At 37.4% G+C, this 13,487-nt stretch overlaps 1 protein-coding gene across 3 annotated transcripts in view; it reads left to right on the top strand.

Annotated features, from left to right (window-relative positions):
• The window catches only part of AFF4 (ALF transcription elongation factor 4), a 96,589-nt gene that overhangs the window by 13,701 nt on the left and 69,401 nt on the right, over window positions 1-13,487 (top strand). For 2 of the 3 annotated variants that reach the window (XM_027076708.2, XM_027076707.2), the window contains exon 1: window positions 10,036-10,253. The exons of the other annotated variant lie outside the window; for it this stretch is intronic. In XM_027076708.2, the coding sequence (XP_026932509.1) occupies window positions 10,150-10,253 (104 nt within the window). In that variant the 5' untranslated portion in view covers window positions 10,036-10,149. Of the gene's footprint in view, window positions 1-10,035; window positions 10,254-13,487 lie in introns of those variants that run through there. 3 annotated transcript variants of the gene reach the window in all.

The following is a 13,487-nucleotide window of genomic DNA, read 5'->3' as shown; positions in this document are numbered from 1 at the left end:
AAATGGGGAGAAGGAGGATATTCTAAGTAGAGGGACTAGTTTTTGAGTAAATATGTAGATCTGGACGTGTGTAGGTTATTTTTAGGCTCAGATAAACCCTGAAGGTTTTATAGAAATAGGTAAGAATTTAAAAAGCTGTGGACAGTTTTAAATCCTGGGATGAGAATTTAGGATTAGGATTTTCCATAGAGCTTGGAGTTTTTGATTTTTAAGCAGAAGAATGTTTTAAGTACTTCTGTTTCATAAAAATATGAAAGTAATTATCAACTCATATATTACAGAAGTTTCCAATAGGAGACCTTAGTAGGTTTTAGATATGCATGCTTTGAAAGCAAGAAACTGAATCAAAAGATTTTTCTCCTTTTTTTTTTTAATTTTCAATTTTTTTTAAAGTTTATTTTGAGAGAGACAGAAACAGCAGGAGACGGGCAGAGAGAGAGAGAGAGAGAGAGAGAGAGAGAATGAATCCCAAGCAGGCTCCATGCTGTCAGCACAGTCCTATTGCAGGGATCAAACTCACAAGCCATGAGATCACAATCCAAGCTGAAGCTAAGATTGGACGCTTAACCAACTGAGGCCCCAAGATTGTTTTCTTTCTAAAAGGAACTGTAAACTTTGACTTTTAACCATTGTTTCCACCCATTCATTCATCTTTAAAGATGAAAATAGACTTCTCTATTTGTCCATATGCTTTTAGAATTTGGTAGTAACTTTTTGAGAGAAGTTTAAACTAGTTAAATTTGGTTTACATATTTCTCAAGTATTAGTAAAAGCCCAAGAAATATAATTTTACTTGGTTTTGGTTCTGAAAATAGTTTTGGTGTGTAAAACTGTGCAGGACTACTGGGAGAAGGAGCATTTTAGGATTATTATTGAGAGAAATATCTAGGAGGAAGCAGCTGGTTATAAGTAATATGAATAGTCATATTCTTATGTTCACATTTAAGTGTTGAGCATACTTGTGTGTGTAATAAACATTTCTTGAATTGAGACTTAAAATTATCTAGATTTAAAAAAAAAAATCTTTAAGTAGGCACCACTCCCAGTGTGGGGTTTGAACTCACAACCCTGAGATGAAGAGTCGCATGTTTTACCAGTTGAGCCAGCCAGTTGCCCCTGTCTAGTATTTTAAAAAGAATACATTTATCAGTAACCCACTTGGAAAATACTGTTTCAAATGACTTCTTGAACAATTGAATGTGTGTGTAATGACATAATAAACATTGGTTGTGGTATTGTTTGCCCTCTAAGATGAGGAAATAAAGTTTTGCTTTATTAGGAAAAGCTTCATAGAGAAAGTGAATTGAGTTATAGTCATAGAATCAGAGTTGTATAGCTTGGCAGATAAGTAAAGACATGTGTTTCAATTCTGATCTAAAATAATTAATGCATACATTAAGTGTCTGCTAAATTAAAATGTTGCAGATGGTGTCTGATTTTAGTGTAATATGAGTCTTAATTATTCCAGTTTTGAAATACTGGGATTTTGTGATGTTAGGTGAAGAATCTCATGATCTCTAAGTATTATTTTATAGTGAGATAATTGCTCCTTTCTAACCAGGCCCTGAAGTTCATTAGTTTACTTACTGAAGTGATTGTCCACTAGGTTATGTTCTAGGTATGCAAGGCTGAACAAAACAGACAACATTCTCTGATCATGACCTAGTGGGAGAGGAAATATTAATGAACATCAAAAGAAGTGTATACTTAATTATAATTAGGTACTCTGAGGGAAAATGGAATTGTCTACATGAATTTCCTAATGCTGAAAAAAGCACCACAAGTTCAAGAAGCTAAAAAAAGAAAAGATGATTGGTGGGCACTGGGAAGGGAGGTTATTCATAAGATATAAAATAAATCTGATGAGATAGGTGGGAGTCACATCAAGTATGAAGTTACATCATTGCTTTGTAGGCCATTTCAGGACCTTAAAGTTTTTCCTAAGGTAAATGGAAAGCTTACTAAAATTTTTAAAGCAGGGGTTGGGTGATATGATCCGGTTTGTGTTTTAAAAAGATCACTTTGGAGGCACCTGGATGGTTTGGTGGTTGAGCTTCTGACTCTTTTTTCTTTTCTTTTTTTTAATGTTTATTTATTTATCTTGAGAGAGAAAGAAAGAGAGGGAAAGTGAGTGCGAGCTCATGATAGGACTCTCTGGGGAGATGGGGAGGGACAGAGAGAGAGGGAGAGAGAGAATCTCATAAACTATGAGATCATGACCTGAGCCAAAACCAAAAGTTGGATGCTTAAATGACTGAGCCACCCGCGTGCCCCTTGAGCATCCCAGTCTTGATTTTGGCTTAGGTCATGATCCTAGGGTCATGGAATTGAGCTCCACGTTGGGCTCTTATGAGTGTGGAGCCCACTCAAGATTCTCTCTGTTTCTCTGCCCCTCTCCCCCACTCATGTTCTCTCTCTCTCTCTCTCTGTCTCTCTCTCAAATTAAAAAAAAAAAAAGCTACTTCCTTTTCCTCTAAAAAAAATTAGATCACTTTGCTGTATGAAATATGGATTAGAAAAAAGGGAGCCAGGAATCCAATTGTAACATTTGTTCAAGGAGATAAAGTAATAGCTTGTTTTGACTAGTGGCTGAGCAGAAAGAAGTGAACAGATAAATTAAAAATATATTTTGGGAGGCTGTGGTTATGGGTTGGTTGTGGAGAGAGGTTAAAGGGAGGATTGAACAAGAGCAGTTGGTTGATAGGATGAGGATTACTGGAGCAGGAGTTCCTGGCAGTAGGGAAAAACAGATTAAGGAATCAATTCGGGATGTATTTAAGATTGAGATCCCTCAAAGAACATGATCAACGAGGTTCTCTATCTCAAAGAGAAAAATTTGATAATGGTGCATATTTGGGTATTTGTATTGTAGGTATATAGGTGGTTTTTTTGTTTTTTTAAGTTTGTTTATTTTAAGAGAAAGAGAGAGAGGGACAGAGAATCCCACGCAGGGTCTGCACTGTCAGCACGGAGTCTGACACTGGGTTCCATCCCACACACCTTGAGACCATGACTTAAGGTCAAGAGTCAGATGCTTAAACCACTGAGCCACCCAGGTGCCCCTGTGTACACATAGTATTTTAAGCCATGAGAATGTAAGGAGAGAATGTAGACTGAATCAGAATAAGACCCATGGCTGAGCACAGAGAAGCATCAACTTCTAAGAAGTCTGGTAGGTAAAATGGGAGGAGACCGAGGTGGTGGGAAAACTGTGAGGGCTGGAGTTGCAGAAACCAAAAGTATATTAAGGAGGAGGGAGCCTGTATGTTGATGTCCTGCATTTGACGTTGTGGTCAAAGTTGAGTGAGCTCCAGAGGTGTCCGGAGGGATTCCAGTATTTGCTGTAGTAACCTCATCAGCCTGCCAAGACAGTGAATATTCGACTTCCACTTGAACTAAATCAGTTTAGATATAAGAAATTTGCCATATGACATCATAGGTGAAGAAACATACGATATATTTTGGAAATACTGATCTATTCATTAAATCTGACTGGGGACACACCTGCAACTAGAGGAACAGCTTGCGTGATCTGTGAAGATTTCTTTGATGCCTAGAATGTGTGTGATCACCTTTCAGGATTCAGTGTTTATAACAGATAACCTGGTGGTTTTGTACTGTAATGCCAATAGGGCATTTCAGAAGGTGGACACAAAAAAGAAGGAAGAACAGTTGAAGCTTCTCAAGGAGAAACATGGAATCAACACAGATGAACAAAATAAACATTTTCTGCATTTTCATGTTGGACTAAAACCTATAAATGACCACCGTCACCCTTTTTTTTTTTTTAATTAATACTGAATGTTGTGGTTTCTTGAGATTCAAAATGACATGCTTGAAATTTTGATACGTGTTATGTTGATACATGTTAGAATTATTATGTGAATAAACTTGCAGCTTTTTGTTAAAAAAAAAATATATTAAGGAGCCATTAGTGGCTGGATGTGTTGAATGGTAGGTCAACTAAGATGATTAAGTGTCTGTTGGATTTAGGAATATGCAAATCACTAGTGATCTTGGCAAAGTGGAGTGTGGGAAGTTGAAAACAGAATGTTGGGAAGTGGGAAACAATAGAAGGTTGAATAGTGATTGGATATGTTTTGGAAAACAATTTGTCTGTATCTACTAAAATTGAAGATATCATGGGCTCCTGCGTGGCTCCGTCAGTCAAGCATTTGACTCTTGGTTTTTGCTCAGGTCATGGTCTCACAGTTTGTGGGTTCAAGGCCTGCATTGGGCTTTTTACGATCAGCACAGAGTCTGCTTTGGATCTTCTATCTCGCTTGTGCACATGCTCTCTCAAAACTAAACAAACATTAAAAAAAAACAACATTGAAGATGCTTGCATCCTAGAAATTCCACTTGTAGGTGTCTATTCTAGAAAAGCTTTCACTCATTGGCATAAGAGAAATGCAGAAAAAAATGATCACTACAGCTCTGTGTTGGCAGAAAAAGGGGAAACTAAATATCCATCAACTGGACAGTGGTAAGTTGTGTGAATACACCTTGGTGAAAATAAATGTACTATAGTAACATGTATCAACATGGATTAACGTCATAACATAATGCTGAGAATTAGAATCAGTCTTTAGAACATACCCTTTTTAAATGTTGAAAAATATGCAAAACAGTGTTAAGGATATATACATAAGTTATAAAAATATAAAAGGAATTTATGGGAATGATTATCACCAAAATCAGAATAGTGGCTCTCACTTGTAGGGTGGAGTGAGTACAAGAGATGTGATCCAAGGATGGTATACAATAGCCTTTCACTCTATTGGCAATGCTGTATTTCCTGAGGTGGTTCATGACTAACACAAGTGTTTATTGCTTCTTACCCTATTTCAGGTAACTTTATGACATGAATGGTTGCAGAGGAAGTAGACAAACACCAAGAGTCCTTTTGAGAAGTTTGGCCATGAACGAAAATAGAGAAGAGAAAAGATAGAATGGTAGCTGGAGAGAAAGATGGGATCAAGGAGGCCTTTTTCTTTTTCTTTCTTTTTAAGTTTATTTGTTTTTAGAGTGGGAGAGCATGAGCAGGGGAGGGGTGGAGAGAGAGAATCCCAAGCAGGTTCTGCGCTGACAGTGCAGAGCCTGATGGAGGGCGCGAACTCACGAACTGACTCACGAACTGTGAGGTCAAGACCTGAGCTGAAATCAAGAGTCAGAGACTTAACCAATGGAGCCACCCAGGCACCTTGAGTCTGTTTCTTTTTTTGAAGAAGAATTTGATCTCAAGGTTCGTGAGTTCAACCCCTGTCAGGCTTTACACTGGCACCGTGGGATTGTGGCCTCTCTCTCTGCCCCTCCCCCACTTGGGTGCACGCTCCCTCCCTTTCTCTCTCTCTCTCTCTCTCTCTCTCTCTCTCTCTCTCAAGTGTATATAAACTTTTTAAATAAAGGAAGAATATGCTTGGATGCTGGTAGAAAGGATTCATTAGAGAGGGAGAAGTTGAAGTTGCTAGAGAGAAGTCAGTAACTGATAAAGGTCTAGAACGTAGTAAAATGGACATACTTGTTCTTTCACAGAAAAGAGATACTTTTTCTTTTTTACCCAGAGGAAATAAGAGAATGGATTCAGATGCTGGTAGTTTGAAAGTTCATGGTTGATTGATGAGAAAATTTCTGTCTCTTGTTTAATTTTCTGTTTTTAATCTCTGTTCACTAAGACAAGGCCATTTGTGGGATGCAAGTTAGGAGAGAGAGTCCTAGGACTCCATGAAAATACTTGTGAGAAGTAGGAAAGAACATTCATCTGTGAAAACTAGTAAGATTTTGGGAATCTTTGAGGGCCTAGATGAGAGTGAGTTATGAAAAATGATTATAAGAAATTCTGCTTATGTATAAAGATACAATGAAGAAAGCACAACCAGAATGGAGTTATCTTTGCTTCCGTGTTTTTCATGGCAGTATTTTAAACCTAAAGGCTGTAGAAGTCTTATTTCTGACTGTGGGGCAAGATCCTTCTCTGCAAAATACTGTTTTGGGACCTGATGGTTTGTTACTATCGGCTTTGCTCTCCAGGGGTATAATATTTGTTTCCCTACCTTTTAGGAAATAACCTCTTCAGATTCTCACAGAGAAATCCTGCCAAAGGAGGCCAAGGGAGATTTCAGTACACATGAGGCTTTTTGCTTTAATACGGTGCATTGTGATAAAATTACAGTTTAATAGCATTTGTTGTAAACTGGATTCTAAAATGATCATGCTCTTAGCTCTAGTCTCATTTAGATTTTTAGAGTTTAAATAATTTAATAATCTGGTAGTTGAACAGCTCCGTTTGTCAGCAGTATAGATGTTCTGAGACAATAATTGAAAAAAACATGGTAGTAGGTTCTGAACATCATTTGAAAGAGGCAAGTTAAAGTCACATTTTGCTTTTAATCTTTTTAAAATTTAAATTTGAAACGTTCTAAGACTGCATGTGTTTATTAAAATATTATAGAAGGTGGCTTTCTGCTTCATTGGGAATGCATGTTAAACCTTTTTTTACTGTGTGCTTATTGTAATTTTTTTATTGTGGAAAAATATCCATAACATAAAAGTTATTAGTCATTTTAAGTGTGTAGCTCAATGGCATTAAGTATATTCACAGTATTGTGAAACCATCACCATTGTCTGTTTACAGGTCTTTTTCATCATCCCAAACAAAAACTGTATACCCATTAAACATAATTCCCATTCCTCCTTATCCCTAGCCCCTGGCAACCACAATTCTCCTTTCTCTTTCTGTGAATTTTCTATGCACCTCATATAAGTGGGATCATACACTATTTGTCTTTTTGTGACTGTCCCATTTCACTTTGCGAAATATCCTCAAGGTTCATCCATGTTGTAGCATGTCAAAATTTCATTCTTTTTTAAGGCCAAATAATATTCCATTGCATATATGTGCAACATTTTGTTTATCCACTCATCTTTTGATAGACACTTGTGTTGCTTCTACCTTTTGACTGTTGTGGATAATGGGGCTATGAGCATTGGTGTACCTGAGTCCCTGCTTTCAGTTCTTTTGGGTATAGACATAGTATAATTGCCGGATCACATGAAATTCTTTTATGCTTTTTGAGTAACCACCAAACTGTTTTCCACTCCATCTGCACCATTTTACATTTCCATCAGCAATGAATGCTCAAGCATTCTAATTTCTCAACTTTCTTAACAGCAGTTTTTGTTTGTTTGTTTGTTTGTTTTGGTAATAGCCATCCTAATGAGTGGTGAAGTGGTATCTCATTGTGGTTTTGATTTATGTTTCCCTAATGACTAATGATGTTGAGCGTCTTTTCATATATTGCTCATTTAAAATTTTTTAAAAATGTTTTTATTTATTTTTGAGAGTGAGAGAGAGGAAGGCAGTGTGAACGGGAAAGGGTCAGAGAGAGACGGAGACACTGAGTCAGGCTTCAGGCTCCAAGCTGTCAGCACAGAGCCCAATACAGGGCTTGAACTCAAGGGCCATGAGATCATGACCTGAACCAAAGTTGGACGCTTAACTGACCGAGCCACCCAGGTGCCACTGTTGGTCATATTTTATTTCTCTTTTCTCTTTTAAAATTTTGTTTCCAGTGTAGGTAACAAAGTATTAATTATTTATTGGCCATTTTAATATCTTCTTTGGAGAAATATTTAAGTCCTTTGCCCATTTTTCAATTGAGTTGTCTTGGCACTCTTAATGAGAATCAGTTATAAATGTAATGTGTTTCTGGACTTTCAGTTCTATTTATTTGATTTATAGGTTTGTAGTAAGTTTTGAAATTGGAAAGTGTGTGTGACTTCCAGCTTGCTCTTTTGCAAGATTGTTTTGTCTGTTTGGGATCCTTTATATTTCCATATGAATTTTAGAATCAGATTGTCAACTTCTGCAAAGAAGTCGGCTGGGGTATTGATAACTGTGTTGAATCTGTAGAGGAGTTTAGGGAGTATGTCCATCTTAATAGTTAAATCTTCCAATCCACAAATATGAGATGTCTTTCCATTTCTTTAGGTCTTCTTTTATTTCTTTCAATAACATTTTACAGTTTTCAGAGCATGTTTTCTTGTTTTTTGTTAAATTTATTTCTGAGTATTTTATTCCTAGTGACAATACTGCATGTGAGAAGAAAGTATATTCTATTATTGAGTGGAGTGTTTTATATGTATCTGTTAGGACTAGTTGGCTTATTGTATTGTGTTCAAGTTCACTGTATCAAATCCTGAGAGACTGTAATGTTTGTCCTTATTTATATTCTTTATCTCTTTAACACCAGATTATTTTAATGGTAGGAGACCTCAGTTGTTTGTGATAGGGAAAAGGCAGTTTAAGCAGAAAGTTGGAGGCCTCTGTTATTTAAGGAAATGCACTGGCCTACAGACCATCAGTAGTAAGTCCACAGATACAGAGGAACACTTGAGAAATGAGAGTAATCAAGGATCCTTTTCAAGCTGTTAATATTCCATTATTTTTTTTAAAAAAACAGCTTTATAGCATAAAATTCACTTAAAAAAATTTTTTTAACATTTATTCATCTTTGACAGACAGAGAGAGACAGAGCGTGAATGGGGGAGGAGCAGAGAGAGAGGGAGACACAGAATCTGAAGCAGGCTCCAGGCTCTGAGCTGTCAGCACAGAGCCCAATGCGGGACCCGAACTCACTGACGAGATCATGACCTGAGCCAAAGTCGGAAGCTTAACCGACTGATCCACCAAGGCGCCCCATAAAATTCACTTTTTAAGGGTACAATTGAACAGTTTTTAAATCAGTTTATAGAGTGTGCAGCCCTCATCACAGTTTAATTGTAGAATATTTCCATCACCCCAAAACGATGTTATGCTCACTTGGAGTCACCCTTCATTTTTTGTTTTATCCTTTATTCTTGTGTAATGGTAAATGCTCAGATACATTCAAATGCTTCTCTCATCTAATTATTATCATCAGAGTAGTATGGGCATTTTATAAAAGATAAAACTGAAATTTAGGGAGGTTACTGAACCTAAAATGTATGTCTAATATATAATCAGAAATAGCAATCATTTATCTTTACGTATCTCATGTATTAAATTACCATGCCTCAACTGTTTATAGCTCAATTGAAGTTTGGAACTTAGATTACTTTAAGGTATTTAAGAAATTAGTTAATAGGTAATTGCCTATGTTGGTTTTTGCTTACTAGACATTTTTGAGAATCTTTATTAGCAAGGATACCACTCTACATCTAGATTATCAAATAGTCCTTGCTTATAACTAAACGACAGATATCACTTGACAATTTGAGGTACTGTGCATTGGGAGATAAAGGGTCCTGTTGAAAATTGATAACCTTTGCCTTTCCCGTGATGATTATGGAAAAATAAGAGAGGACTTCTTTTTGGCTCCAAAATATTCGTCCAGTAAATAGTTATTACATACATGCCTGAGTTATTCTTCATACTCTTCTGATATTGTTATTCTTTTTTTTTTAATGTTTATTCATTTTCAGAAAGAGAGTGCAAGTGAGAGAGCACTCGCGCGCACAAGCAGAGGAGGGCCAGAGAGCGAGGAGAGAGAGAATCCCAAGCAGGCTTCATACTGTCAGCACACAGCCCGACATGTAGGGCTTGATCTCACATACTGTGAGAACAGGACCTGAACTGAAATGAAGAGTCGGACATTTAACACACTGAGCCACCCAGGTGCCCCTGAGATTGCTATTCTTAATCTGTCATTGCCCTTCTTTTTTCCCAAGAGGTCCTAAGAATCTTCAGAGAAATATGAATGTCTGAGAGGTGACCTCTTTCTAATTTGCATGGTTCCTCTCTAAATACAGTTTGACTTGACTAGGGCTGCTAGTAGTGGATGAGTCTTTTGTAACAAGTGAAGTGGGTGGCGGGGGCTGCCAGTCAAAGCTAACTGTTTCCTTCCTTAAGTCCTCCAATCCTATGTTGTCCATAGTTGAACTCATTTTTGGTCTCTTTGGATACTGGATAAGTGAGAATTAAGATCTAGATAGCATAATATCTGTAGTATAGGAATTTAAAATTATTTATTTAGCTTAATTATAGTTACCCCACAGAAATAAAGAATGGAAAACTCCAGAGAGGCTGAGCATTTCCAGATCAAGATGAAAGAAGGAAGCAGAAACAAATCCAGAGAGTACTGACAAATTTCTGCAACTGCAGTGCAGTTTATGTATTGTGAAGAGATTGAAAAGAGTTTAGGCATAACCTGCCAGTACAGTTTGGTGGTGATCTTGGAGGAGGAGGCAGAAGACTTGAAGTGGTACTCAGTAGAGTGAGGATGCACATGTCAGTGTAAGATTTAATCCTAACCGGGGCGCCTGGGTGGCTCATGCGGTTAAGTGTCACACTTCAGCTCAGGTCATGATCTCATGGTTTGTGAGTTCGATCCCTGCATTGGGCTCTGTGTGGACAGCTCAGAGCCTGGAGCCTGCTTCGGATTCTGTGTCTCCTCTCTCTGTTCCTCCCCGACTCGCACTCTGTCTCTCTCTCTCTCTCTCAAAAATAAATAAAGATTAAAAAAAATTAAAAAAAAATGATTTAATCCTAACCTGGTATTCCTCAGTTAAGATATGTGACAAATTGAGAAAGCATTGTTATCACATAATTAAAAGACTGTCACTTTAATAGGAAAATGGACAAAAGACATGAATAGGCAGTTCACAAAAGAAGAAGTATAATGGCTAACACACAAAAAAGTACAACCTAGCTATCAGAGAAATTCGGTAGAATGCAGTTGACTGTAAGATGGCCAAGAACTGTCTATGTGTCGTTCTCCATTTTATCCCTGGCTTCTAGCCCAGTGCCTAGCAATAATGGATAGGCTCATGTATTTTATGAATGAATGAAATAAGCAAATGAAATTGGATTTTTTTCCCTCTTAGATTGGTGACACAATTTAAAAAGACTCATGCCCTAGGATTGAGAATGGCATGATTAAATGGCAGTCTCATTATTTTGTTGGTAGGCAGTCCATTGATTCAGTCTTTTTTTTTTATCTTTATTTATTTATATTTTAATTTTTTTTTATTTAAAAAAAATTTTTTTTAACATTTATTTATTTTTGAGACAGAGAGAGACAGAGCATGAACGGGGGAGGGGCAGAGAGAGAGGGAGACACAGAATGGGAAGCAGGCTCCAGGCTCTGAGCCATCAGCCCAGAGCCCAATGTGGGGCTCGAACCCACGGACTGCGAGATCGTGACCTGAGCTAAAGTCGGACACTTAACCGACTGAGCCACCCAGGCGCCCCTAATCTTTATTTATTTTTGAGAGGGAGACAGAATGTGAGCAGGAGCAGAGAGAGAGGGAGACACAGACTCCGAAGTAGGCTCCAGGCTCTGAGCTGTCAGCACAGAGTGCGATGCAGGGCTTGAACTCACAAACTGTGAGGTCATGACCTGAGCCGAAGTCAGACCCTTGGCTGACTGAGTCACCCAGGCGCCCCTAATTTTTTTTTTAATTTTTAAAATATTTACTTATTATTGAGAAACAGACAGAGCATGAGCATGGGAGGAGCAGAGAGAGGGGGAGACACAGAATCCGAAGCAGGCTCCAGGCTCTGAGCTGTCAGCACAGAGCCTGACACAGGGCTCGAACTCACAAACTGCGAGATCATGACCTGAGTGGAAGTCGGACGCCTTACCCACTGAGCCACCCAGGTATCCCTTTTTTAAATTTTTTAATGTTTATTATTTATTTTTGAGAGCGAGAGAGCACACAAGCGGGGGAGGGGCAGAGAGAGAGGGAGAAACAGAATCTGAAGCAGGCTCTAGGCTCCGAGCTGTCAGCACAGAGCCCGATGCGGGGCTCAAACCCACAAACCTTGAGATAATGACCTGAGCAAAAGTTGGACACTTCACTGACTGAGCCACCCAGGCACCCTTGTTTGTTTGTTTGTTTGTTTGTTTGTTTGTTTGTTTTTGGTGTGTGTGTGTTTTAATGTTTTATTTTGTAGAGAGAGAAAGAGAGAGGGAATGAGTGGAGAGGGTAGAGAGAGGGGGACAGAGGATCTGAAGTGGGCTCTGCTCTGACAGCGGTGAGCCTGATGTGGGGCTCGAACTCATGGACCACAAGATCATGACCTGGGCTGAAGTTGGGTGCTCAACTGACTGGGCCATCCAGGTGTCCCCGATTCATTCATTTTGGAAAGCACTTTAGTGATAGAAATTAAAAGCGATATAGCATGTACCCTCACAATAGTTTCACATACATACACATTTGCTGTAATGTCTGAAATACTAAATTCTGGATATAGCCCAACAATCTATCAGGGGCTTTCTGGTTAAACAAATACTATACAGTCAATAAAAGAATGAAAATTCATATGTATTGATGTGGAACTATGTTCATTGTTTACTAAATAAGAATTGTGTGTGTAATAATTTCTTCATGTGTATGATTGTATGTGGCTCCTCACAGTATTATTTCAGGAAAGTGAAATTGTTGATGACTTTTAATTTCTAATTTATATTAAGTTTTGAGCAAAAAGTATTTGAGCAAACAGTATTGCTTTTGTAATTGGAGAAACAAAACCATCAAGGTTTATCTCTTTTGAAAAATGTGTAGGTGGAAGAATACTCTTTATTCATGTTTATATGAACAGCCAAAACATTTGCTGAGGACCAATAAAGAAGAGATAGCTAAATAGGAAGACATCCTATGTTTTATATATGAAAACTGTATATTCACATTTCAGTGTCCTGGTGTTTAGCTTGTGAGAATATTAGTTGTTACATTCTGATGTTAGTCGAGTTAGTTGAATCTAATTCTTATGGATATACTCAACACCTAACAATTCTAGTTTACCCTGAACAAAGAATGATCAGTCATACTATACGTTGTGTCGCATCTATGTATTCTCACAAAGCAGCAATTATGTAAATTCCTCCAAGTTCATTGGCAAAGACCTGCCTCATTTGTTTATTATTAAAAAACTGTGGTTTAACTATTTAGTTAACCATTTTTTCTCTTTTTGGTCATTTCGTTATTTTCAGTTGTTTTACCATTAACAGAAGTGCTTCACTAAACATCTTTGTAGCTTATGGCTGTACTGCTAATTCTGTGGGTTATATCCCCACAAGTAAGGTTGCTCGATTAAAGGGTTTATTTTTTCTGAGTTTGAAACATCACTTTACCATTTTAATGACTATGTCATTTTAGAAAAATACTTGGCTCTTGTTAGTAAATAGAAGATTTTAAATAAAACATTCTTTTCTCATTGGATTGGATTTTTTAACTGTTAATATCTGATGTATCTTTGAGTTTATTTCTGGGTTTTGTTTTGCAGAGCATTTAGTTCATTTCTGTGTACTACAATGCTGTTTTGATAATGGTGATGACTTTATAGTAAGTTTTACTATCTACTGTGACAAATTCTTCTTGTTCTCTATCCAGTACTAAGTATATAATAGATGCTTCTTGTGTATTTATTAAGTTAATAAATAGATTTAATAAATAATAGATATTATGTTTAATATTAATATCTTAATGTTTAATATTAATATCTT

This window comes from Acinonyx jubatus, chromosome A1 (genome assembly GCF_027475565.1).
Source record: "Acinonyx jubatus isolate Ajub_Pintada_27869175 chromosome A1, VMU_Ajub_asm_v1.0, whole genome shotgun sequence".
NCBI lineage: Eukaryota > Metazoa > Chordata > Mammalia > Carnivora > Felidae > Acinonyx > Acinonyx jubatus.
Note: the sequence above shows the minus strand (reverse complement) of the source record. Positions and strands in the feature narration are given on the sequence as shown.